Below are 23,510 nucleotides of genomic sequence, written 5' to 3' on the forward strand. Positions count from 1 at the left end.
CTGCTGAACTGTAATTTTAAAGGTAGAGAATATTCATTAAAACATGGGAAGCGGCCACATTAACCGTATATAAGTTAAACAGAGTTCTTATGCTGATCCTGCCAACATCTTGGCATGTAGTTCCAACATATCAGTTCAAGACTAAATGCTGCCCGTGGCCTCCAAAAGATTATGTCATCCTGGTTCAAAAAGAAGCAGATAAGGAAATATAATGGGACGTAGTCATTCACTTCGGTCATGAGCTGCTAGAGTAGCAGGCCATATTCTTTTACTTGTATCCCCAGTCATTGAATAGGGATGTCTGAATAGGCACAGTAGGGGGCTGTAGCATTGCTTAACTGTACACAAAGATCTGAAGCTGCCAGTTGAATTGTTTTGTTTTCTTCAGGTTGACCTCCTTTCATGCCTGTTCTTTAATTTTTCCTTACTTTTTAGAGCAGTGTTTCTCAACCTCAGCAACTTTAAGATGTGTGGACTTCAACTCCCAGAATTCCCCAGCCAGCCATGCTGGCTGGGGAATTCTGGGAGTTGAAGTCCACACATCTTAAAGTTGCTGAGGTTGAGAAACACTGTTTTAGAGTATATTCCAGAAAAAAAACCCCAAGCATTCGAGCAAATCCAAATCTAAAGACCTCTTGTAACGTTCTTTGGCTGATGCCTTGCGCCTCTAAATCACAAAGAAGAACAAACCAGAATTCCAAACAGAATAAAATCAAGATGATGCTCTCAATCACAATGGTACCAGCATTAATTTATTAAAATTAATCCAGAAAGCAACCTTACATTAACAAAAATAGAATCTTGTAAAAAATGGGATTTACCCACCATCCCTGCTCTCCTAACCACGAGCAGCTGCATTCGCCAGGCAGGCGCAATACCACAGTTTAGGTCTCTTAAGTTCGGTAGGATACACTTTCAAGGCAGGGGACGTTGGTTTGGCAGTTCTAGTGACACAAGCTCCAGGAAGGTAGAGGTCCTGGCCTTTGGAGCCTGCATGATTTAGGGGTAAGAGAATGGATGGGGACATTTGTGAATCCAGCTAGGGAAGGAAAGGAGGCACTAGTAGCTGCCTTCAGACACTTGCTGTATTTTCACATACTCACTTGTTCAATCTCTCCTGATCAATATAAGCAATTTTAAAGTTCTATGTCTATCCCACCCTGCACATCATTGCACCTGACCTTGCCAGTGGATCTCATACTTGCCAGCTTCATCAGTCTGCCAGTGCCACAGATCTATTACCACAACACAGCGAAGGTGGAACTTGATGCAACTTGGGGATCTAGTAACTACCCTGAGACCTGTTCAGGCAAAGTGCTGGTCTGGGGAAAGGGGAAGGGAGCACTCATACTGGCTATAAATGGAGTGTATTGATTCATAAGCTGGTTCCATCACACGAGAGCACCTTTTTCTTCATCTGAATAGAGGTGAGAGGACCTAGCCTGCCCCACCACTTCCATGAGCTTTAGATATTAGTACTTGACCTTACCTATACAGCAGGGCACAGCAGCGTGGTACAGGCAAAGAAAACAAATATGCAACATTTACGCATAGCTAAAATACTTCTGGTGGGAAAATGGCCTAACCCCATTCCTCAAGATACATTTTCTCATTCTGGAGAAGAGCTTAAGCCTACTTGCCCCATTCCATCTTCCCTTCCCCAATACTGCTTAGCAAAGATGTTTCCTCTATTTCATTGGAAGGATGTTCATTCAGAACCAGCTATTCTATGATTCCTCCCTTTATTTTGCTGTGAAAGAGTACTCTTGCCTGCTGGTTCATGGCACAGCCTGGGCTATTTCCTCCTTGCTGAAGTCCAGTTATGTGCCACCTCATTCTGTTGTGCTCACAGCTGATGAATGGAGAAAACAATTCCTCTAGCTGCTTCCTTAAGAACAGTTTGAACAGGGTAGGAACAACACAAAATGGCTTGTATGCCACCTCTCAAGCAGCCTCTAGAGCAAATCCAGAAATCATGCTTGTCTCATTTGTCATCCCCTTATTCTTGTTTTAGATACTCTGCTCTACACATTCTAATGGTGTGAAAAGTCAGACAATGCCAGCTCCACTCCAAATAAGAGGAGAGACAGGGGAAAGCGGCTTCATGTTAAAAAACTACAAGATACCAAGACCCAGGAGCCCTCGGTGAATTCTGAGAAAGAGGACTACCGAGTGGCACTTGTGGGCAAAGGTCAACTGGTCCAGAACAATTCTGGGCAAGCCTGGCTAAACAATTCTAGAAGAGGGGTGTTAACACACATTTATTTCCCCACTAGAGATTTATAAGGTAGCAGCAAGTTAGAGAGGACCTGCCTTCCCATTTCTTGCCCAAGCCAGCTAGACAAGGCATGGAAAGGAACTCTGTCCCACCTTCCACAAGCAACTTGGGAAGCTGTTCAACCCTGCTCAGCCACTTTCATTCCTAATGTCACATGAACAGAGAAGACAGGCCTGATATTCTAGTCTCAAGAGTTTGTGTTGAAAAGCCATTTCTCTCCGTGTTTTTGTGTGTGCGTCTGTCTTCCTTCCCTTTCCTACAACCCAAGTTCACGTTAAACTAAAAAACTCATGGGTGAGACATAAAGCAAATCGGGATGCTCCCTGCACAGAACAAATGGAGCAAGTAGAGCCCTTGCCAGAGTTGGGCTCTGGGATGGGCAGTCAGTCTTCAGAAGCAAAGGAAGTGGATGCTCCCTCCTCTGGTCTATCTGGCAGAGCCCGGATCTTCCATTCTGCTTGTTTTGTATCACACACTCTTTGAGTAGCCAAAGATGCCAATCGGGAAATGCTTGACATGTGTCGGCCACTGTGCAGCAAGCTGGAAAAACTTCACATCATTCCACTCCACACCATCAATACAAACTGCAAGAAAGGTGACAGAACATATTCATTCTGGGAGCAGTAACGGCAGGAGAAAGTGTTTCAAATGTCTAGGTAGTGACATGTGTGAAATGAGAAAAGAGCCATATTTTATAAACAACAAACTGCATGGTGGTGCTGGTGAAGGAATTTAACCGTAGCTCTTTTGTGACGTAGTCTTCCTCAAACTGACATCCTTCAGATATATGGAGACTGGAACCCATCTGGAGATCACCAGATTGGGGAAAGCAAGTGTAGAGTCTTGGCAGACCCATGTGGAGACCTGTGCTCTGGCCTGGTCAACTAGAAGGACAACTCTGCCATGATAGGTCCCAACTTGGAAACACCTGGAATTGACCTACTTACCACGCAACATGGTGTTTTGATGCTTGGCTGTGCAGATTAGGCGGGTGATCCCTTCAATCACTTGGCTTTTGGGTTCCAAATCCTTCTCCTTAGGTTTCTTACTCAGGAACATCACTGTCAAGAAAAGGAGCAAGACTCAACAGTTAAATCCAAACTACAGTTAAGCCACTAATGAGCAAAGTTGCTAATTCCAGAGACCATGTCAAACCACAAGCAGTTTTTGTTTATTAATTATAGCAATGTATACCCATAGGGCACGCAGGGTGACTAAAGGCAAACAAGCTGAGGCAGCCTGAAAAAAGGCTTCTAAGACAATTGGTTACCTTTTTTGTTTTTCTCCTTGGTGACCACAGTCATGGCCATGGTGTTGGGTGGGGTGAGCTCCCCTGGACTAGGGATGCGGCTGACCTGCAGGGAGCGGAAGTTGCTTTTCAGGGTGTTCTTGATGCCTATTTCCCGCTTTTCGGCCTCTTTTCTCTTCTCTGGCCCCTGAGCTGTCCAGTAGTCCACTTGCAGACCCATCACCTCCACGCCAGGGCTCAAATTGCTGAAAGAAGAGAAAAAACAAAGTTATAACAAAAACCATCTGAATCAAGTTATGCACTCAGAAGGAGTAGATGGCACTGTACCACTCCAGCCTATAAGAGAAGAAGAGATCACATGCTGCCATTAAAAAGTGTATCTGTATTTTAAAGAGTTCTATTCTGATCTCTCATACGCTAAATGTTAATGTTTACTTTTGGTTTTTACAGAACAGTTTTTCCTCTGAGCAAAAATTAAAATGTGTAACTCCCTTGTCCTCTGAAACGGTAAAGTCAGCCTATATCATGGGATTCTGCTATACATGTACCTTTATAAATAGGATGACATGCCCTTTTTCAAGTAGCTGCTTTAGAGCCCAGGGTCACTGTAGCCAGTCTTTGATATTATCACATTCCTCTTATGGCCTCCAGCCATGCAATAGTCTTTTCTCATGGAGCCACATTCCTGCGCCAATATTGCTGTGGTCCCCAAAGAAAGAATTCTGATCTTCTGGCAGAAGGCTCTGTGCTAGCTGCACAGAGATACCATCCAGAGGGACCAGCTGTAGTCCTTTACCTCTGGCATTTCTACAGTGTGAGAATAAGCTCATTGGGTAAGTATCTACTTTTGCTCATCTGGCTTCTGTCATGACTCCTTCAAATCATTCTATCTTCTCAGGAGAACTGAACTAGCCCAGGAGTGCAAAATGTGCAGCTCATATCCACCAGCATTCCTTATGCAATCTCCTGGGCCTCCTTAGAGTGAGTGGGTGGGGTTGAATCTGCTCTGCTCCTCTCCTCTCCTTTTTTTTTTTTTTTTGCTTTTGGGGGGACTGCAGGAAAGATTTAGTGGTGAAATGGGTGCTTTAAGCCTTGTAGAGGCTAACAGTATTCATCTCACCTCTTTATGCCCCCACCAAAATTGGATCCTGGACCTTCCCATTTTTGAAGTATTAGCCCTGTCATGCTACACAAGTCCTGGTGCAGCCCGCTAGCCAAAGAAATTGAGTTAACCTAAAAATGCTAAACTAAAGGACTCTGCCCAGTTATTAGTATTGTAAAGCAAAAGGCCCATAATGTAAATGCTGATAAAACTGAAAGGTGCTTACCCAGTTCCTGAGAGCCCACTGCTGACAGAGGGAGAGGGCGGAGGGGTTCCTACAGCTTCCTTGGTATAAGGGATCCCTCCACCAGATGGAGATGATGAGCTCAGCAGTGAGGTTGAGCAGATGGTAGCATCATCAGAATCAACTAAGGAAAAGTGGGGGAAAGTACCTGATTATAATAATATGTCTCCTGTCTGCCCAGAGCACTTGGGGGAAAGTTTGGCTGTCTGGAACAAAGCAATAAGGGGCGAAGGAGGTGTCTACTATCGGAGCTTGGCTGTTTCCATATGCCTTGCCCTACCAAACCTCACAAGGTAGCTGCTGCTGGAAGGAACAAGGAAAGGAGAGAGGCATTAGCTGGGTTTGCACACAAGGTAAGTCATAATGTGGTTGTGCGGTTTAGTCTATTGTGTGAACCCAGCCACTGTGGTTTGAAAACAGTTACAACAGCATGTGATACGTTCGCAGCCAATTTGGCAAAAGAAACCATGGCATGGTGTCAGTGACTATTTGCTTTCCACACACCTGGAACCAAAAAAGCTTTGCATCTTGAGTCTCCTGATGCTCTGCTGCCTAGTTAGCTTGAAGGGGAATTCTAAGGAAATGAGCATCTCCTCTGGTTTCAGGACATGGGATTCCAATGAATCTCTTCCTGGTTGAAAAAAATGAAGCACTTCCAATTTCTTTGCTTCATTTTTCTGTCTTTTTCTGTTTGGTGTATCTAGATACGAACCATTGAATATGCTATTATTATTTGACATGATGAATGTACATTATTTATTTTATGCTTAATTAAACTTGGTATTTTTCAAATGAACTGTAACTGAATTCATGTAATTGGATATATTTGATAGAGTGATATTTGTATTTGAACAATTGTTTTCAGTACAATCTCTTGGTAAAAAATCTGGTGCACAAATAAATCGGCTGTGCCTCTGCCCTAGAGCCACAATAACTACCAAGTGTTATTATTTGATTCCTATTCCTTTAACAGAAGGAAGTGTGCCTTGCAGGGAGAGGCATTCAATTTTGCTAGGTGACAATACATACTTGGCCTTTCAAGTCTTCCTGAAGACAGATGAGAGAGACGAAACACTTATTTTCCGATAGCGTAATATCCCTTCTCTTGATCTGCATTTCAGACAGATCATAGGACAACCTCTTAAAATAGTAACAACAAGAACCACTGTATCTCTCTTCCTCCCAAAAGACCTCAGACAGGTGTACAAAAGAATAAAACAATATTCAGTAAAAACAATCTGATAAAACAACAGTAAAACAATCACCCATAGGACAATAAAAGCAATAAAAGTACAATAATTAAAACATGAAGCTGTTTTTGCATGCCATAAAGTGGGAAAGTGGGTGAATGCTTCTCCTCCTGGAGGGCATTCAGAACCATCTGCCCCCTGAGAAAGAGGGCAACTGCTCCAGGGTGGAAGCAGTGTCATTTGAGCCTCTTTGAATTTTGTTGTTCAGTCATTAAGTTGTGTCCCACTCTTCGTGACCCCATGAACCATACCACGCCAGGCCTTCTTGTCCTTCACTGCCTCCCAGAGTTTGCTCAATTTCATGTTCATTGCTTCAGTGATGCTATCTAAGCATCTCATCCTCTGCCGTCCCCTTCTCCTTTTGCCTTCCACCTTTCCCAGCAGCAGGGTCTTTTCCAAAGAGTCCTCTCTTCACATTAGGTGGCCAAAATATCTTAGCTTGAGCTTCAGTATCAATCCTTCCAATGAGTAGTCAGGGTTAATTTCCTTTAGGACTGACTGGTTTGACCTTCTAGCAGTCCAAGGGACTCCTAAGAATCTTCTCCAGCACCACAATTCAAAGGCATCAATTCTTTGGCACTCAGCCTTCCTTATGGTCCGGCTCTCACAGCCATATATTGCTACTGGAAAAACCATAGTTTTTATTATGCGGATCTTTGTCGGCAAGGTGATGTCTCTGCTTTTTAATATGCTGTCTAGGTTTGCCATAGCTTTCCTCCCAAGGAGCAAACATCTTTTGATTTCATGGCTGCAGTCTCCATCTGCGGTGATCTTGGAGCCCAAATAAATAAAGTCTGTTACTGCTTCCATTTCTACCCCTTCTATTTGCCAGGAATTGATGGGTCCAGATGCCATGATCTTAGTTTTTTTAATGTTGAGTTTCAAGCCAGCTTTTGCCCTCTCCTCTTTCACCCTCATCAAGAGGCTCCTTAGTTCTTCTTCACTTTCTGCCATTAGGGTGGTATCATCTGCATATCTGAGGTTGTTGATATTTCTCCCTGCAATCTTAATTCTGGCTTGTGATTCTTCCAGCCCAGCATTTCTCATGATATTACTCTGCATATAAGTTAAATAAGCAGGGTGATGGTATACAGCTTTGTCGTACTCTTTTCCCTATTTTGAACCAATTGATTGTTCCATGACCAGTTCTAACTGTTGCTTCTTGGCCCACAAACAGATTTCTCAGGAGACAGGTAAGATTGTCTGGTACCCCCATCTCTTTAAGAATTTGCCAGAGTTTGTTGTGATCCACACAATCAAAAGCTTTTGCATAGTCAATGAAGCAGAAGTAGATGTTTTTCTGGAACTCTCGTGCTTTCTCCATGATCCAGCAAATGTTAGCAATTTGATCTCTAGTTCCTCTGCCTCTTTGAAACCCAGCTTGTACATCCAGTAGTTCTCGGTTCACGTACTGCTGAAGCCTAGCTTGTAGGATTTTGAGCATAACCTTGCTAGCATGTGAAATAAGCGCAACTGTGTGGTAGTTTGAGCATTCTTTGGCATTGCCCTTCTTTGGAATTAGAACATAAACTGACCTTTTCCAATCCTGTGGCCACTGTTGAGTTTTCCAAACTTGTTGGCATATTGAGTGCAGCACTTTAACAGCATTGTCTTTTAGTATTTTAAATAGCTCAGCTGGAATACTGTCATCTCTGCTAGCTTTGTTGTTAGTAATGCTTCCTAAAGCCCACTTGACTTCGCTCTCTAGGATGTCCGGCTCAAGGTCAGTGACGACACCAGTGTGGACATCAGGGACATTAAGATCTTTCTTGTATAGTTCTTCTGTGTATTCTTGCCACCTCTTTTTAATCTCTTCTGCTTCTGTTATGTCCCTGTCTTTTTTGTCCTTTATCATGCCCATCTTTGCACAAAACATTCCCTAGATATCTCCAATTTTCTTGAAGAGATCTCTAGTCTTCCCCATTCTATTGTTTTCCTCGATTTCTTTGCATTGTTCATTTAAGACAGCCTTATGCTATTCTCTGAAAATCTGCATTCAGTTGTTTATATCTTTCCCTTTCACCCTTGCTTTTCGCATTCCTTCTTTCCACAGCTATTTGTAAAGCCTCATCAGACAGCCACTTTGCTTTCTTGCATTTCTTTTTTTGGGGGATGTTTTTAGTTGCTGCCTCCTGTACAATGTTAAGAACATAGTCCATAGTTCTTCAGGCACTCTGTCTACCAAATCTAATCCCCTAAATCTAATAGTCCCTTTTAATCACTGGTGGCCATGATTAAGAATGGTAAAACACTGACTGGGCTCACATACTGCACTCTCCGTTTAATGGGAGAGCACTTTTCACAAGCTAGCATGATTCTGTACTGAAGTCTAAGAGGAAGCTGGGCCAGATGTTTGGACTTCAACTCCCAGAATTCCCAGCAAAGAACTTCCTTGCTGACAGGGAATTTAAGCCCATACATTTCAAAAGTAGTCAGGCTGGGCATGCTACTTTAGAAGATGACAACCAGGACCTTTTTGTATACACAGTGCTGCATTTTAATGTTCTGTTCTTATTTCTTTCACCTTAGTAGTCCTGTTCAGGTGTTTGCTTGAATGCCAAAAACAGGGTAGAGGAACATTCCTCTACATTTTTCCATTCCCTACATTTTTCTGTCCCATCCACCTTGTCTCCTCAATCTTGTATGACGGGTTTAGTAGTCTGAAGGAGAGATGTAATCACATTCACCTAAACACGACTATAGCTTTCAGCAGATCCAAGAACCAAATGAAGCAACAGATCCAGCCAAAACAACTCCTCTCCAGACTTCCCAGCTAAATAGATGGTGGTTGAAGAGTGAGATAGACAGGATGTGAGGTCAGAGCGGGTAGGGTCCTAACTCTCCCCAATTTGAAACCCTAATGGCTTCAGGAAAAGGTTGAAAAGGACAAGTGGGTTCAAAGAGGGGCTTCCCAAATTTCAGTACAACCAATGTGAGAACCGCCATGACATTTCTGAAGTTTGATCATTCACTGATTCATTTTGCATCTCCTGTTTTTGCTGTTGTTCTCATAAGCCTAGACCTCAATGATGTGCAAAACCAGGTGAGGTTATAGTTGTTGGAATGAGGCAGGTTGCCATAGTGTGATTTCAGTTCTCTGCCCCATAATTATCCCAAATTTGGCCTGGTTGAATCCTTGCAGGACACAAAGCAGGAGTGAAAGCAGAGTTGGGCTGCTGCCTCAAAGGCCCAACTCTTACCGCCATCCATGCCCACCTCTCACCTGAAGTACTGAAGGACTGCTCCACAAGTCCCACCTTCACCACCTGTGTAGAAGGAAAAAATAGCTCAAAACCAAGAAATTCCAACAGCCAATATTCTGCCACCCTGACAGATAGACCCAGTGTGTGTGTGTGTGTGTGTATATGTGTGCAGGGTGAGGTTCAAAAATTCACAAACGCTGCCTGTTTTTTATGTGCGTCGCAGATGGAGATCACACCATCATGACTGCCATCTTGACTTTTTAGACCACACCCTGTGGACACCCTGGCTAGGCCCACCCACAGCTTCACACCAAAGAGCCACTTTGCAACAGACCCCTTCATATAGTATCTGGCTTCCTGCAAGGCATACACATTCAGTTTCCCTTGCAGCCATCTTAAGGAAGCAAAGAAAATGTTAGCATTTCTCTAGCACAGTGTTTCTCAACCTTTAAGATGTGTGGACGTCTTAACTAGCTGGGGAATTCTGGGAGTTGACGTCCACTCATCTTAAAATTCCCAAGGTTGAGAAACGTTCCTCTAGCAGTTACCGGCTGATATACTCCAACAGCACTTACCCCAACAAATGGCACAAATTTCTGGCACGAATCCTCATCTGGGCTGTAAAAATGTAACAGAGGTGATTACAAATGGCAAGCCCCCTGCAGAGTCCTCTACCTGCAAAGGCCAACTGTGAAGTGGAGCTCACTCCCCAAGCTTTGCCTCCCATCATCCTTTGCTGGTCATGTTACCAACCGCTGTGGAATAGCTCTGCCCCCTCCCCTTGCAGTGCCATTGGACACAAGTAGAAAGGGCAGCTTTCTGACTCCCGGATTTGGTCAGGCAACCCCAGCAAAAGCCTGATGTAATAAGCAAGCAGCTATCACAGAGGCAAGCAATGGTGTCTCTTTCTCGGGAAGGTGGAAGGAAGCAGGATGGTTCCCTCGCTCTCACATAGCATAGCAAACTTCCCCACGCGCAACCCCAATGCTGAGCACAGGATCACAGTGCGCAGGAAAGGTGGGAGGGAGGGCAAAGGGACAGATGCAGAAGAGACTCAAGAGGAAGGAGGACAGGCCGGCTTCCCTCCCTGCGCCTTCCACAGGAGGGAGTTCTCACATGCAACCAGGGACAGCCAGCAGCCTGGCCTCAGGCAAGGCAGGCAGGGGAGGCACTCATCCTGTTCCTAGGCAAAGAGATGAGACGGACGGACACAGAGGAGAAAGGCAACACTGCAGCAAGCCACAGTCCAATACCTGATATAAAAATCAAAATAGAGGCTTCTTTTCCTTGAATGCCGAAAACCAAGAAGAGGGACAGGTGTAAGCACTACTGGAATACAAGCAGTTAGACCCTGGTGCCGGGAGACAACACACAGTGCCTGTCTCACCTGGCAAGGCTGGGCCAATCAGTGCCATGTTGTACTCAACATGGGGGGGGGAGGGGAGAAGAGAGGTCCAGTATGACCCGTCGTGGCCCTTGCATCAGTGGTTAGAAAGCATGACATTTTTTCCCAAGGACATCTTTCCAAGGTGTGCCTGGCTAGCTTTCCGCAGAAGATCGTTCCAAAATCCACAAAGAGGAGCAGGAGCATCTCAGATATTTCCAACAATTTCCCACTTAACATACTTACTGTACTGTACAGCATTTATGTCGCAGCTGCTCACAAAATTTCTCAGGGCATTTTAGAAAAGAGAACTGTCCTACAAAACATCAGTACCAGCACTGGCTCCACATTTGGTGGGGCCTTGGACCCAGCAGCCTTGATGGATCAGCTCCCCTGTGGCCCTGCCCATTTGCCCATCCTTTCCCAGGCAGCAACCCAGAGGCCCAGAGGCTGATTCTCTTTGGACAGGTTGTTATAAGTCCCAGTCATAAGGCAGGGGGAAATTGAAAGCTGGCAGAATTCAAACGGGGGGGGGGGGGAAGGAGGGGGGGTTGCTGGGGGACAGGGGTGAGGGCACCAAACTAGCAGCAGCAAAAAAAGAGGCCAATTCCTTTAAAGATTTAAAAAACATATTTTACATATATGTTCCATCTAATAAACCTGTTGCCACAGAATGGTTTAGGAAAAAAATATGTTTACTGCCTAAGAGAGGCCTTTTTTGTCATCAGCAGAGGGTCCCCTGCCTGGCACAGGCATGCCAACTTCTGCTACAGTCTTTCCCCATTCCTTTTGTCTCATTGTACTGTTAATGCTCTCACAGATCTAGCCAACTTCATTTGGTATGACTGCGCACGTCCCCTCCATTCAAATACCAAACACAAAAAGACTGCAAATCATTGCCATTGCTATTAAATTCTTTTTAATTATTTTTCCCCACAACAACAAGGTATCTGAAGAGTCCTGGAACTCCATGCATTGCAAACAGTCCACCGAAAGAGATGCTGGTGCCTTCCCTGCTCAGCTGGGATGTTGGCTGGGTTCTGTCCCCACACATTGACTGAATGTGCATTCAATGCCACACCTCATGCTTCCCCATGGCTTTGCATTATGAGGTGAGATCTGTTATCAGAGTACATGAACTCTCTGAGGAATGGTTATCAAAGAACCACCAGAAGAAATACAACTGTATGAAGGCCGTTAGCCAGCAAAATGGTATACGAAGGCCAAAGACAAGTCCTGTCTGCCTACTGTGCTATTTGGAAGAGTGGCAAGACTGCATCCTGGTTTTCAGGAAGTTTAGGAGAAAAAAAGGAGCTAGGCACAATTTACTCAAAACTCTCTAGGCTCCACTTAGTATTAGAGAATGTCAGCTTTTCATCATTTTCACTCTTAATACCAGTGTATTTTAATAATGGAGAATTTTAGCTCTTGCCCTCTTATTCATAGTTTGATTTCTCTGCCTTCAGTTACCTGAGCAGTGAGTTCCTTGAATTACATAGCATGACCTTTTATTTATTATTTTTCATCTCTGACAGTCAAAGCCACAGGGGACATACAGTGACATCACCAGAGGGGAATTTTTAATAGCTTTTTTTTAAAAAGTAAAATAGGTGCATTCAAGTCTACCAGAGGCTTAACGCATCTCTTTTGTTGCTCTTCACAATGAAAAATTATGCTGCATAAACTGACAGCTCATTGCTAAATTTCAATGACGCATTCTTGGGATTTCCAAGAGCCCCCAAAAATGGGTTCAGGAGCCATCTTTAGCCTGCAGGCTGTCCATCTTCATGGTAACTGTAGACCCTTCAATGCAAAGCACTTGCTCATCTCCAGACTCATTTTTAATGTTGGCACCTCTAGATCTATTTACACAACATCAAGCAATGAAGTTATTCTGGGGAATGCATGTGCATGTTATGTTGCAGCCTCTGTGTGGCAAGGAAGCTGAAGACACATCACCTACATGCAGTCCAGGTTCTGGGCAGAAGCCACCACTGCAAATGCCCACAAAAGCAATACCATAAGGCAAGTCCTATACATGGCAATGGGGGCAGGAAGCCACCTCGTCACAGTTCTTGTATTCACAACTGCCATGTGTCCAGATTATTAGGTAAGTAAGTTCTTTACGACTCACAGCCCTGCCCCACCCTTCTCCCCATCCTCTCACCGTGCCACTGGAAAGTTTTCATTTCCTGGCATATGCTGTTCCAGCAGTGGGGCTTTAGCACAGAATTGCTCATCAGAGCAAATCAGCAGAGGTTAATTTAGAGCAGGTACCCTCAGCATCTGGGGACCGGTGGGACATTTGAGGGAAAACTGCTACAGGGGAGACTGCCAAATAGAAAACACCAATTCACCAGAAAGCAAACTGGTGAGGTTGCCCCCGTCACCCTCCCTAGCCTTCCAGGATACTGATGATCAATTGCCAACTTATCTTTGTCTTTTTGCTGGGCAGATCTAAAATAAACGCCTGTATTGCTAGTCTCTGAAAACATTTATGGGACCTGTGTGGAAGCTTATTTCCATCCTTGGAAATAAAGATGATTTTGAAGGCTGGTGCTTTGCTTTGCCGCATGCAACTTCCTTTTTAATTGGGTTTAAAATTAAATGGCTGTGAAGGAAACTTTACAGAAATGAAAATGCCACCATGCCTCCAATTCAGTAACTAGTCTACTTGGGGGGGTGGGGGGACACAGCTTCCCTCAGTCCAGGAATGTCCCAGCAAAAAGCAGAGTCCTTTCCCAACCTCCCCAGAAGCTCCCCCATCGAGTGCAGCAAGCCAGCTGTACATACTGTGTGCCAGTCCCCCTTGGCTGCAGGGAAAAGCAGAGAACAGTGGGGCCTGATGTACCCCACACACCTGAACTGTGGGGGGAGGAAGCACAGAAACAGCACTTGCAATTCCCAAAATGACTATTTAGACCAGCCTTTATTCTGGGGCAAGAGGTTCTTCTCCACCCGCAGAGGAAAAAATGCCCATCAGTTCTGCTTTCCCCCTGCTGCTCTGTCCTTCAGGAGCTGAATGATCACTCAGCAAACCTGATCATGTTCCCTGGAAACACATGGAGAAGAGACCATTTAAAGTAGGGGGAACAGCAACTGTTTGGTGCTCCCAGAAGGATGACTTGGTATTTGGCGGGGGGCGGGGCAGGCCATAACGGGTGGGCCAATGATGTAAAGTAGGTAGAGCTGTGTCACACATATTGGCAAGTACAGTTTTCTCTGGTTTGGAAGCATCATAGAGATTGTTTTGTTTTAATCATGTAAGGCCTATTTTAGAGCATACACTATGTATTGTGTGTGTCCTATCTCAAAATGGCAGAAAACAAATTACAATTTCCCTCCTTTTATCAGGCCTCACTGCCCAGCCCAGCACAGCATCCTCCCGCACCCCAAGAAATATGGGGATACAGCCATGCACCATAAGAGATGGGCTCCATGTTATGGGGGTTCAAGTAAGAAATTCTGTTACTTAGTGAAGCCCATAAGAGAGAGAAAGGAAGGACAGACGGAAGGAAGGAAGACTGTAAGCCCTCCTACCTCTTCTGCTTGTAGGTCAACATGGCCTCTGAAATGGGCAGCTGGTGAGATACATTGGCACCTGTGATGAATTGAGCAACCCGGCCAGGGATGTCCACCGTATCTGGAAAGAGATGGACAGAGGGAGTTGGAGGACACCCAAAGCACCAGTGAAGCCCTACAGCTCCTTAGACCAGATATCCCATTACTGGTCTGTATTGCTACCGCCAGTTCTAGCTCTTACCTGAACTAGGGGCTTCAACCCTGCTAAAGAGCTCTCTCCAAGCTGCATCCAGGAACAGGGTGCTGTATCTATTATCTACAGAACCAAGGTACTTGGCCAGGGGGTGAGAGCCTGGGAATGATACAGAGCATTTAAACAAAGGGAAGAAAAGGTGGAGGACATAGACAAGATAATTTCCTCATCCTTTCCTTACAAAGTTGAGCCAAAGGTCTGAGCAAACATGCATGAATAGCAAATTGCCTCACCTCCATATTTCTCTAGCCCATGTTTTCTTTTCCTGGCTGGGATGGCTGCTGTAGCACGCTAACCAAAAAGGAAGGAAGGCTACCCTGGTTTAGAATATGCCACGGCTTTTCAGAACTGGCACCAGTGGGCAAGACTCTTACCCAAGGGCACCACAAGAAAACGGAGGTAGTTGAGCCAATCGGGAGTCTTGCTGGCTAGCTGCTCCACAAAAAAGCGCAGGACGATGCTCAGATAGCTCTGATCCCCTGCCACAGCCACTTTCACTGGGGGAGGCATGTGGGAATTACAGTTACAGCTGTGGAGGAAGAGAAATTCTGAGAAATTTGAAGGGTGCAGATCCAGTAGAGCAACACCAAACCCACATTACCCACTGCCAGCACTCCATCTAGTTTACTCCCCATTGGAAGGTCCTAGCCTTCCTAACTAGCCAACAGTCACCTGGGTTGGACGTAATGGGAAGTTGTGTTTCATTGCCTTGGAGAGCAATGGGTTGTCAAAAGCTGGACTGAACAACAAAGAATTCCCATCTCTGAAGCTGCAACCAGAGAGGCTGCATGTCCCATATAACCAAGCACCAAAGTTCTTGGGCACATGGTTAGCCTGAGAAACCACTCAGAACCTGGTTCATTGTGGCCTGTCTGACTATACTCACTATCTCTGAATGCGAGAAACAATCGTGTTGAAGGCAGCCTGAACATCTGCCATGGAGCAGGTGGAAACCATGGGCTGCTTGTGTTCTTGGAGCTGATCACACAGATACTGCCAATATAAAACAAGAAACATAGAGAAAAGCAGCTAAAACAGATATGCAACATCTCTGATCTCAAAGTTCTGCCCCTATTCTTGGCTCTGTGATTTGAATGGGAGGAGATCTATTCCTGAGCTAACAAGCTACAAGGAGGGCTTTTTTGGGAGTTATCTTCAAATCTGGTATGATGCTTTTCAGGGCAAAATTGTCCCAAGACACAAAACCATAACACACAGTATGACAAATATTAGTAAAGCCAGAATTTAAAAGCATTACAAAATTAGCATTTTTAATTGTCTTTTAATTCATATTGATTTAGATTTTGAATGACCACCTTGCTTCTGCCTAGTTTGCATGGTATTCTCTTCCTGCATTTTATTTGACATTATCATACATGTTTTTACTCAAAGTATATGTTTAGTGTGTTTTATTGTAAACCACCCAGCAATTAAACAATATAAAGCATCACATATTTTTTTAAAAAAAGTCTTCTCACACCATTTAAAATTCAAAAGAGTAAAGTCCACAATTGTTTATCCAAAGAGTGAGTATCTCCCAGGAGATTAACATCTTGATATGATGGGAGATTCAATAGCTTCAATGACCTTGAGAATGATACTGGAGGGAGAATAAGCTCTTAACAGACAAGGTTGAAAGGGGTAGAGAAAGGTAATGCTCAACAGAATAGAGGGCAGGTGGAATTCTGCAGGCATGAGGGAAGGCAACCAATCTAGGAAAAAATACTTCAAAATCAAACTCAGAAGATAGCCATGTCAACCCACTTCTTTGTAGCTGCCAAGAAAATGGTATGGATGTGGCTGAAACATTTATATGAGCTTGAATGCCAGATGAAAAGACTCCCAGTCTGGAAGGCACTTTTCTAATTCCTGGGAAAGAGTAGTGAACTCTTACAAGTAAATCTGGAGGTGATGACATGACCAGACCAAACCCAGCCACAAGAAAATGTGTTCACTGCCCAAATTTTAAGTTATTAATCAAGAAAGAGCTCTAATAGAGGCAAACGGGTATAACAGAAGATGAAGGGCTATAGAGAAACACTTTACTAATGGGACTGAAGAAAGAAAAAAACATTTATAGAGAAAGAGGAAATTGATCAGTATTAAATAGAAAAACACTGTTAACTGCTACAGGAGATGAGGCAGATGGGGGGGTCTTCAGACAGTCACTCATGCCCTGATCACCTTACGGCTTGACTACTGCAATGTGCTGTAGGTGGGGCTGCTCTTGAAGACCATCCAAAAGTTCCAACTGGTCCAGTATGCAGTGTGGCACAGGCAGTGATGGGCATACCTCAAGATACTTGTGTAATACCTCTGCTCCACAAGCTGCACTGGTTGCCAGTTTGCTTCTGGGTGCAATTCAAGGTGCTGGTCATCTGTAAGTCTACATGGTATAGGGCCCAGCTACTTGACAGACTGCTTGTCTCCCCTAGTATCTGATTGGCTGCTTTGATTCAGTAGGGTTGGCGTACTCCAGATTCCTTCAAGTAAAAAATGCCATCAGGACCCAGAAGCGTGTCTTCTCTGTAGCAGTGTCTGCCCTCTGGAATGAGGCTCTCCCCAAGATCTGGATAGCTCCCATCCAGTTGGTGTTTCAAAGGGCCTTGAAGACCTGGCTCTTTGCCCAGGCCTTTGGTTAAGATGGGAGTAGCCCCCTTCGTGCTGTTGTGCAATTTGGGGGGACTTGGGGGGAGGCACAAAAAAATGACTTAGGACTGCATGCAGCATATGGGTTGCCCCTTGGGGCAGTTTTAATTACCAGCACTTTAAAACTGGGACCAGAAATGAATAAGCAACCAATGCTGCTGGAGGATGAAGAATGTGGAGATTCTGCCAGTGCTTCAAGTGACCTGGATTTGGGGGCCTGGTAATTGCAAGCCCTTTGCTCCCAGGATCTGGAACTCTCCTGAACTACTTCCACCTATGAGACTGCATAGTTCCCCAGTGCCAAAAATCAGCCAAGAGAAAGCAGATAGAACAAACTTTTAGAAGAGAATATATGTAGCTCAGGGTTGAACTGTGGAGTCCTTGGGGTTCTCTGAGGTCGGTTGTTTTCTTACAAACGTTTCGTTACCCGACTAGGTGACATCTTCAGTGCTAGATTGGAGTGGGGTTTGCTCTCTGTTTATATACAGTGGCTTGCCCTGCCAGTGTGTGTGTGTGTGTGTGTTTTCCTCCTGGTAATTCTTTGATTAGGGTACTGTTTATTGCTTGATCGTCTGTCTGGTGATAATCTTGATGTTAATGTCTGCTTATCTGGGTGATGATTGTCTGGGTAATGATTGCTCCTCACCAGCAATCATAAGCAGAGATTAACACCAAGATTATCATCAGACAGACAGTCAAGCAGTAAACAATACCCTAATCAAAGAACTACCAGGAGGAAACAAACACACACACCCAACACTGGCAGGGCAAGCCACTGTATATAAACAGAGAGCCAACTCCACTCCATTCTAGCACTGAAGAAGTTACCTAGTGGGGTAATGAAACATTTGCAAGAAAACCAAGCTCAGAGAACCCCAAGGACTCCACAGAACAAACTTACTCTACCACTAGAAATGAGGGTCATCCAGAGAGGCCAATAGTAGTAAATTCCAGAGAGATAAAAGCAGATGAATCTTCACCCAGCACCTGGTTTACCTGTGGAATTCTTTACGACGACATGTCATGGTAGGCACAAACCTGGAGAGCTTGAAAAAAGACTGCGAATAATTTCTGTGGGATAAGGCTACCAATGGCTCCTGATCAGGGATGGTGACATGCCACCTCCCAAATCAGGGAGCTCTGATGTCAATGGATGGTGGACTGTTACTCTCATGCCCTGCTTGGAGGGTTCCCAGAAAGACTGAAAGCCTGGGGTGGAAAACAAGGAGGCAGGCCAGAGAGTCTTTTGCTGCAATTAAGTGGAGGTCTTTTAGGTTTGGGAGTGGGAGAGATAAAAACGAAACAATAAACATACAATGAAGAATTTAGGTGAATGTTCATCATGCTTAGGCTATTACATTGCCTTACACTTACACTCATTTCATACCATGTAATTCATTCACCTGTGGAGTTATTTACACATGACATGTGTATACTCCTCTGTACGTTTAATCGCTGATATGTCTTTTTTTTTTGGCCAATCTGCTCTGTAAAATCATGAGCTACTTTTCACAAGTCCCCCTTCACTTTCAGCAGCAGAGGGGTGGGTTAAATGCAATCCTTGTGCAATCAGCTGCTCCCAGGCCTCCTCACCTGGCCTTGCCACTCTGTGATGTTCACCAGGATGATGCTCTCAGGTAGCTGCTCATCTGAGACCAGGATCTGGTTGAGCTGATCGTACACAGATTTCCGGGGCACCTGCAGCAGCAAGCAAAGCCATGTTCAGAACAGCTGCAATCCCTGCATCATCAAAGACCCTAAAGGTAGGAGAGACTTTGGCTGTCTTGGGAAAACTGCAAATGCCTCTATTGTTTTGATTCTGCTTTCCCCATTTCCCATTTAAGGCATTTCATTCCCTCCCCAGGAAACAGCCTTCCTTTCCCCGCAAGCTACCATCCCCACCCTCCACTGTCTAACCTGGCTGTTCTGCCGAGAATCTGGGGAGCCCTCACTGTCCAGGCTGCCGGTTCGGTCACTGTGGCTCTTGGAGTTTTGTCTATCCTTGACAGACATACTGCGGGGTCGCCATAGCTGCTTGTTCTCAGCTTTGCTGAAAGATAAACAGCAGGTATCAGCAAAGGTCAGGGGGAGGATAGCCAGGCCTCAGATGCCCAAAAGAAGAATCTGCAGGGCTACTGAGCAGACGCCATGAGCAGCCAGAGCTTCTAAGTCATCAGCAGCTATTGGGACCCAGACAGAAGAGGTGGGGGGGAGGCTAAGTAGTTCACACTTGCAACAGGGATTAATTGGACATTGTGAGGCAATATTGTGTGTCAAAGTCTATAAATACCAACCAAATACACCACCACCTATGCTTTGATTGTTTATATGCCAATTTAGGGCTGAAAGGGTATCTGGGAAGACATCTTAGGTTTTTGAAGAATTTACCAATTCAACTACCCTCAAGGAACCTTAGGCCAAGAAGCCATGCCTGAGCCACAGCAGACTTGGGGTTTCTACCCGAATCTTGGCCCCACATGGGCCTTTAAAAAGCTTCCTCTGCATGGCCAACATAGCTGCTACCCATGTGAGATCAGCTGCCCACTGCAGATGAGGCCTTTCTTACCTGGGGGAAACAGTGGCTGGGAACTCCGGCTTGCTTATATTGCTCAGTTGGGCAAGCCTATCCATGCTGCTCTCCTTCAACACCATCTCAGCTGCTCCTCCTGGACAGGAATCGTTTGCCTCCAGCTCCTGAGATCATGTGGTTATTATATTTCCAATACGCCCAATAATCAAAGAGATGATGATGCACAGAAAGCATTGGAAAGTTGGTTGGAGGATGTGTTTGATTTGGAGCCCCATAAGAATGTCAAATGAATTGGCTTTACGGCATGCCTCTTCCCCGCCTTACTCCACCCAACTTTTTTTAACACTATGTTGGCTCCCTAACCAAAGAACAGAAGTCCCTCTTCAACCTCTTCCCACTCCTCAAAATCACTGATGCACATTTCTACCCAAACTGCTACATCATTAGGGCCGCTTCTGTAGATTCACTCCACCCAAACAGACAGAAGCAGAAAGAATGCTAATAGGAAGGTTTGAATTATGAGTTGTTCTATACTTTCAAAAAAGAACCAAATATGTTTACAAGATTCTAGAAGGTGGGGAGAAATTTCTCGACTGTGACTGCAAGGCAACAAATAAAGAATATGTGCTTCCACTGTGCACTGAGGTGGTGGGATGAATCACCAAGTGAACTGGCAAGCAGTATGTAGCCCATGAGAACAGAGTATCAACCAAACACAGCTATGTGCACCATTGTATTTCCAAAACTTCAATCCTAACATTGTTCCCTTCATACCTTCCACCACTACTCTAGTATATAGAAATGTCAGCAGGATCTCCAATCTTTTATCAGTACCCACAGAGACTGTGGATGTTTATACAGTAGAAGAAAGCACAGGGTACTCTTCTTCATGCTAATGTAGTATTGGGGAGTAGTACCCAGAATAAACTGAATGGATTACTAATACATAATGCTAGTGTATCTAGCAATGATACACTAAGATTAATGCTAGAATTTCCCCAAACATTGCCCATGTATCTCCAAGGCTTCTTGAGTCATTTTCTCCCACCACCTCTAAACCTGCTGCTCACACAGACATTAGAACAGAATGAAGCAGGAAGATGCTCACACCAACCACTTACAGATGCTTAGCTTATGAATGGGTCCCAGTTTACTGCTCTAAAAATTATCCAACTAGCTTGTCTAGCCCCCATACATATGGCTGCTCTGGGTCCATGAAAAATAATATAACAAATCACCCAGAGAAAGCATCTCTTCGTTGTGAGCTAATGGGTTTCTGATAGGTCAAAGCAGAAAACACTGCTGTTGTATGACCAAATGTGGCAGGGCCCCATGAGTAAGTGGCAAGGGTTGGGCACATCTACATAGCAAGTGCCAACCATCCCAGAATCTCTGCAGCAGGAGGCGTTCCTGAAAATGGCACGTTTGTTTTATCTCGGGAACACTCAAATGTGCAGTATTTGGAAAACTGGACCCAAAGACAGCCATTTGCTCATTTGGACAAACTCCCAGATCAGATAGGGTGGCAGAAACTTCATAAAACAGCCAGGAAATGAGGGGACTCACCATAGCTGCATTTTCCACAGCAGCCTCATCTTGGATGCGTGTGATACCCACTTTCCACTTCTCTGCTTCTCCCTAGGAGAGTGGGCAGAGAGCAAGCAGGCATGGGGAAGGGAAGAAGAAAATGGATGAGTAGTGACAATTTTGGCTCCAAGCAACCTCAGGAAAGGAGCAAAAGCAGGGCTGTTCCAGAGATAGGAAGAACAGGCACACACCAAAATATATTCTGCTTTCTCATTGTCAGAATATTGGAAACAGATCCAAGGGCCACAGGGGAGGCTGCAGAGGGAAAATAGCCACCCTCCCTTTCATTTTGGCACTGCAGGAACCCAGGGGAAGCAGCTAAGTAAGTTTGGTTGGCTTGTTCCTATCCCACTTCTTCTACATTGGAAAAAGAAAGCTCATTAAGGAAAAACAGAAGAAAGGGAAAAAAATGTATATAGCAGGAATTGTATCAAAGCACAGAGGTTTCTGGATGGATAGACTAGAAAGACAGGAGAAGGAAGGAAGGAAGGAAGGAAGGAAGGAAGGAAGGAAGGAAGGAAGGAAGGAAGGAAGGAAGGAAGGAAGGAAGGAAGGAAGGAAGGAAGGAAGGAAGGAAGGAAGGGAGAGTTAACAACTCACAGGGCTGCCCGACTCTCGCTCCTGCCCTTTTTGGCTGTGCAGACTGCTGATCTCAGTCTGGGAACCAGAGTGAGAGACGCCCTCAAAGAAGCGCCTGCAGAAGAAACAGACAGACAGAGAGACAGACAGACAGACAGAAAGAGAAGTGAGGGAGAAGTGAAGTCACCATAACCCAAGCTTGAATTCCTCCCCGTTCTCTGTTCCGGTGGAGCACCACAAGCAAACCCATCACCAAAGCCCTGGTCTTACAGCAACACAAAAAAGACAGGGGAGGGGAGGGAGGGCTGATCCTTGAAAGGAACGGGGTTTTTTTAAGTGACACTTTTAACAGAGAAGGAATACAACAGAGCAAAGCATTTCTACTTCCAACTCGAACAAATATATTCTCCCCAACCAACTAGATTCTCCCTCTCTCCTTCAAGTAACTGAATCTGTAGAAGGAGGAGGACAGCTATTCAGGTTCAGGTTAGCTTTGAAATGTCTGAAAAAATCAACTGCGAAACTGAAAGGCAACTCAGAAATCATAGGAAGAAAAGCTAAGTGAGTTTGCTTTGGCTCAGGCTTGCAACTTTATTTTGTAACTGTGCACCAAACTACACAGCCAAGGGACAAGCTCTGTATTGCAGATTGGTCCAACTCCTGGCTTTTGCACAGAGTTAGGCATATGGCTGGGATTAGGTAAAAGTGGCTTGCATTACTTCCATCAGAAGGTATGGTCTTCATAGCCTTTATGGTAAACAGAGTTTGGGGATATGGATGTATACTCAAATCTACCTGCAAGAACTCAGAGTACATGTTTCTCTACAAAGACCCTGCATATCCAGTACAAGCATCTGAAAAGGAGCAGTATAAAGTATTCAGTGAACCTAGATACTGCCTATGCATGGTGGAATCCCCCAAATGAGCAAAGAATTATTTTTTTCAGACTCCACTTTGTACACCCAAGGATTTTTGCAAGGAACTGATGGACAAACTCACTTGGGATGTGCATACCTATGCATGTATGTCTCCACAACTCCTTTTTAATATTATGCATATGCTAATCTACTCTAAGGAGAAGAACCATCAGCTGGCAACCCCCATCTGTTTCTAACATCCAGCCAATTGACATTAACTCATTCAGATCAGACTGATAGTTCTTCAGAGATGGAAATATCTGAGCAAATAGATCTCTGTTGGAGGTAATTTCAAGGATATCTTCTTAAAGTGCTATCTCAGATATTAAAAAGCCCAGTCTGTGGACTTATAAGAAGGCCCTCCCTTATCACTATCTACATTGAACAGATAGTGAAGCTTTCTCAATGGAAAAGGGCAGAGTGGGAGGCCTCCCTTTCCTCAGGTCACTGATGAACTACAGAACATTTTCAAACTTACAGGAGAAATATAAACTTCTTTGTGGGCTAATTTGCAAGGCCATTTTCCTGGTCATCTGAGATGTGCACTATGTACCTCCATTATCTATGCTTCAAATTTGATACAGACAAGAACATTCCTAGAGATTTATCCACCATTAATAAAATTAGTTTACAGGAAGTTGTGCAGATTTGAGCTCCAGCAACGAGGAGGACCTTTTTAAGCACATTTGCTGCTTTGAGATAAACAGGTATGGCACCACTGTAGAAGCTCCAGGGAAGTAATAGCCCTGCTTCCTATTTTGTA

At 44.6% G+C, this 23,510-nt stretch overlaps 1 protein-coding gene across 5 annotated transcripts in view; it reads right to left on the minus strand.

Annotated features, from left to right (window-relative positions):
* Positions 1–730: 730 nt before the first annotated feature.
* Positions 731–23,510, minus strand: part of LOC103064748 (phosphofurin acidic cluster sorting protein 2-like) — a 159,853-nt gene continuing 137,073 nt past the window's right edge. The window contains exons 10-24 of one of the 5 annotated variants that reach the window (XM_025162983.2): positions 21,852–21,945; positions 21,231–21,302; positions 19,701–19,828; positions 19,052–19,184; positions 18,728–18,832; positions 15,372–15,478; positions 14,860–15,014; positions 14,474–14,584; positions 14,251–14,353; positions 9,902–9,944; positions 9,347–9,389; positions 4,856–4,997; positions 3,549–3,772; positions 3,226–3,339; positions 731–2,862 (exon numbers count right to left, since the gene is read on the minus strand). In XM_025162983.2, coding sequence (XP_025018751.2) covers positions 2,747–2,862; positions 3,226–3,339; positions 3,549–3,772; positions 4,856–4,997; positions 9,347–9,389; positions 9,902–9,944; positions 14,251–14,353; positions 14,474–14,584; positions 14,860–15,014; positions 15,372–15,478; positions 18,728–18,832; positions 19,052–19,184; positions 19,701–19,828; positions 21,231–21,302; positions 21,852–21,945 — 1,690 coding nt within the window. In that variant the 3' untranslated portion in view covers positions 731–2,746. Of the gene's footprint in view, positions 2,863–3,225; positions 3,340–3,548; positions 3,773–4,855; positions 5,574–9,346; positions 9,390–9,901; positions 9,945–14,250; positions 14,354–14,473; positions 14,585–14,859; positions 15,015–15,371; positions 15,479–18,727; positions 18,833–19,051; positions 19,185–19,700; positions 19,829–21,230; positions 21,303–21,851; positions 21,946–23,510 lie in introns of those variants that run through there. The other 4 variants (XM_025162982.2, XM_088148158.1, XM_015891506.3 and 1 more) reach the window with 4 other exon arrangements.

The sequence above is a fragment of the Python bivittatus genome, unplaced genomic scaffold (assembly GCF_059951505.1).
Source record: "Python bivittatus isolate LINGU-HERP-01145 unplaced genomic scaffold, Pbiv_v1 ctg000020_np1212, whole genome shotgun sequence".
Taxonomy (NCBI): Eukaryota; Metazoa; Chordata; class Lepidosauria; order Squamata; family Pythonidae; genus Python; species Python bivittatus.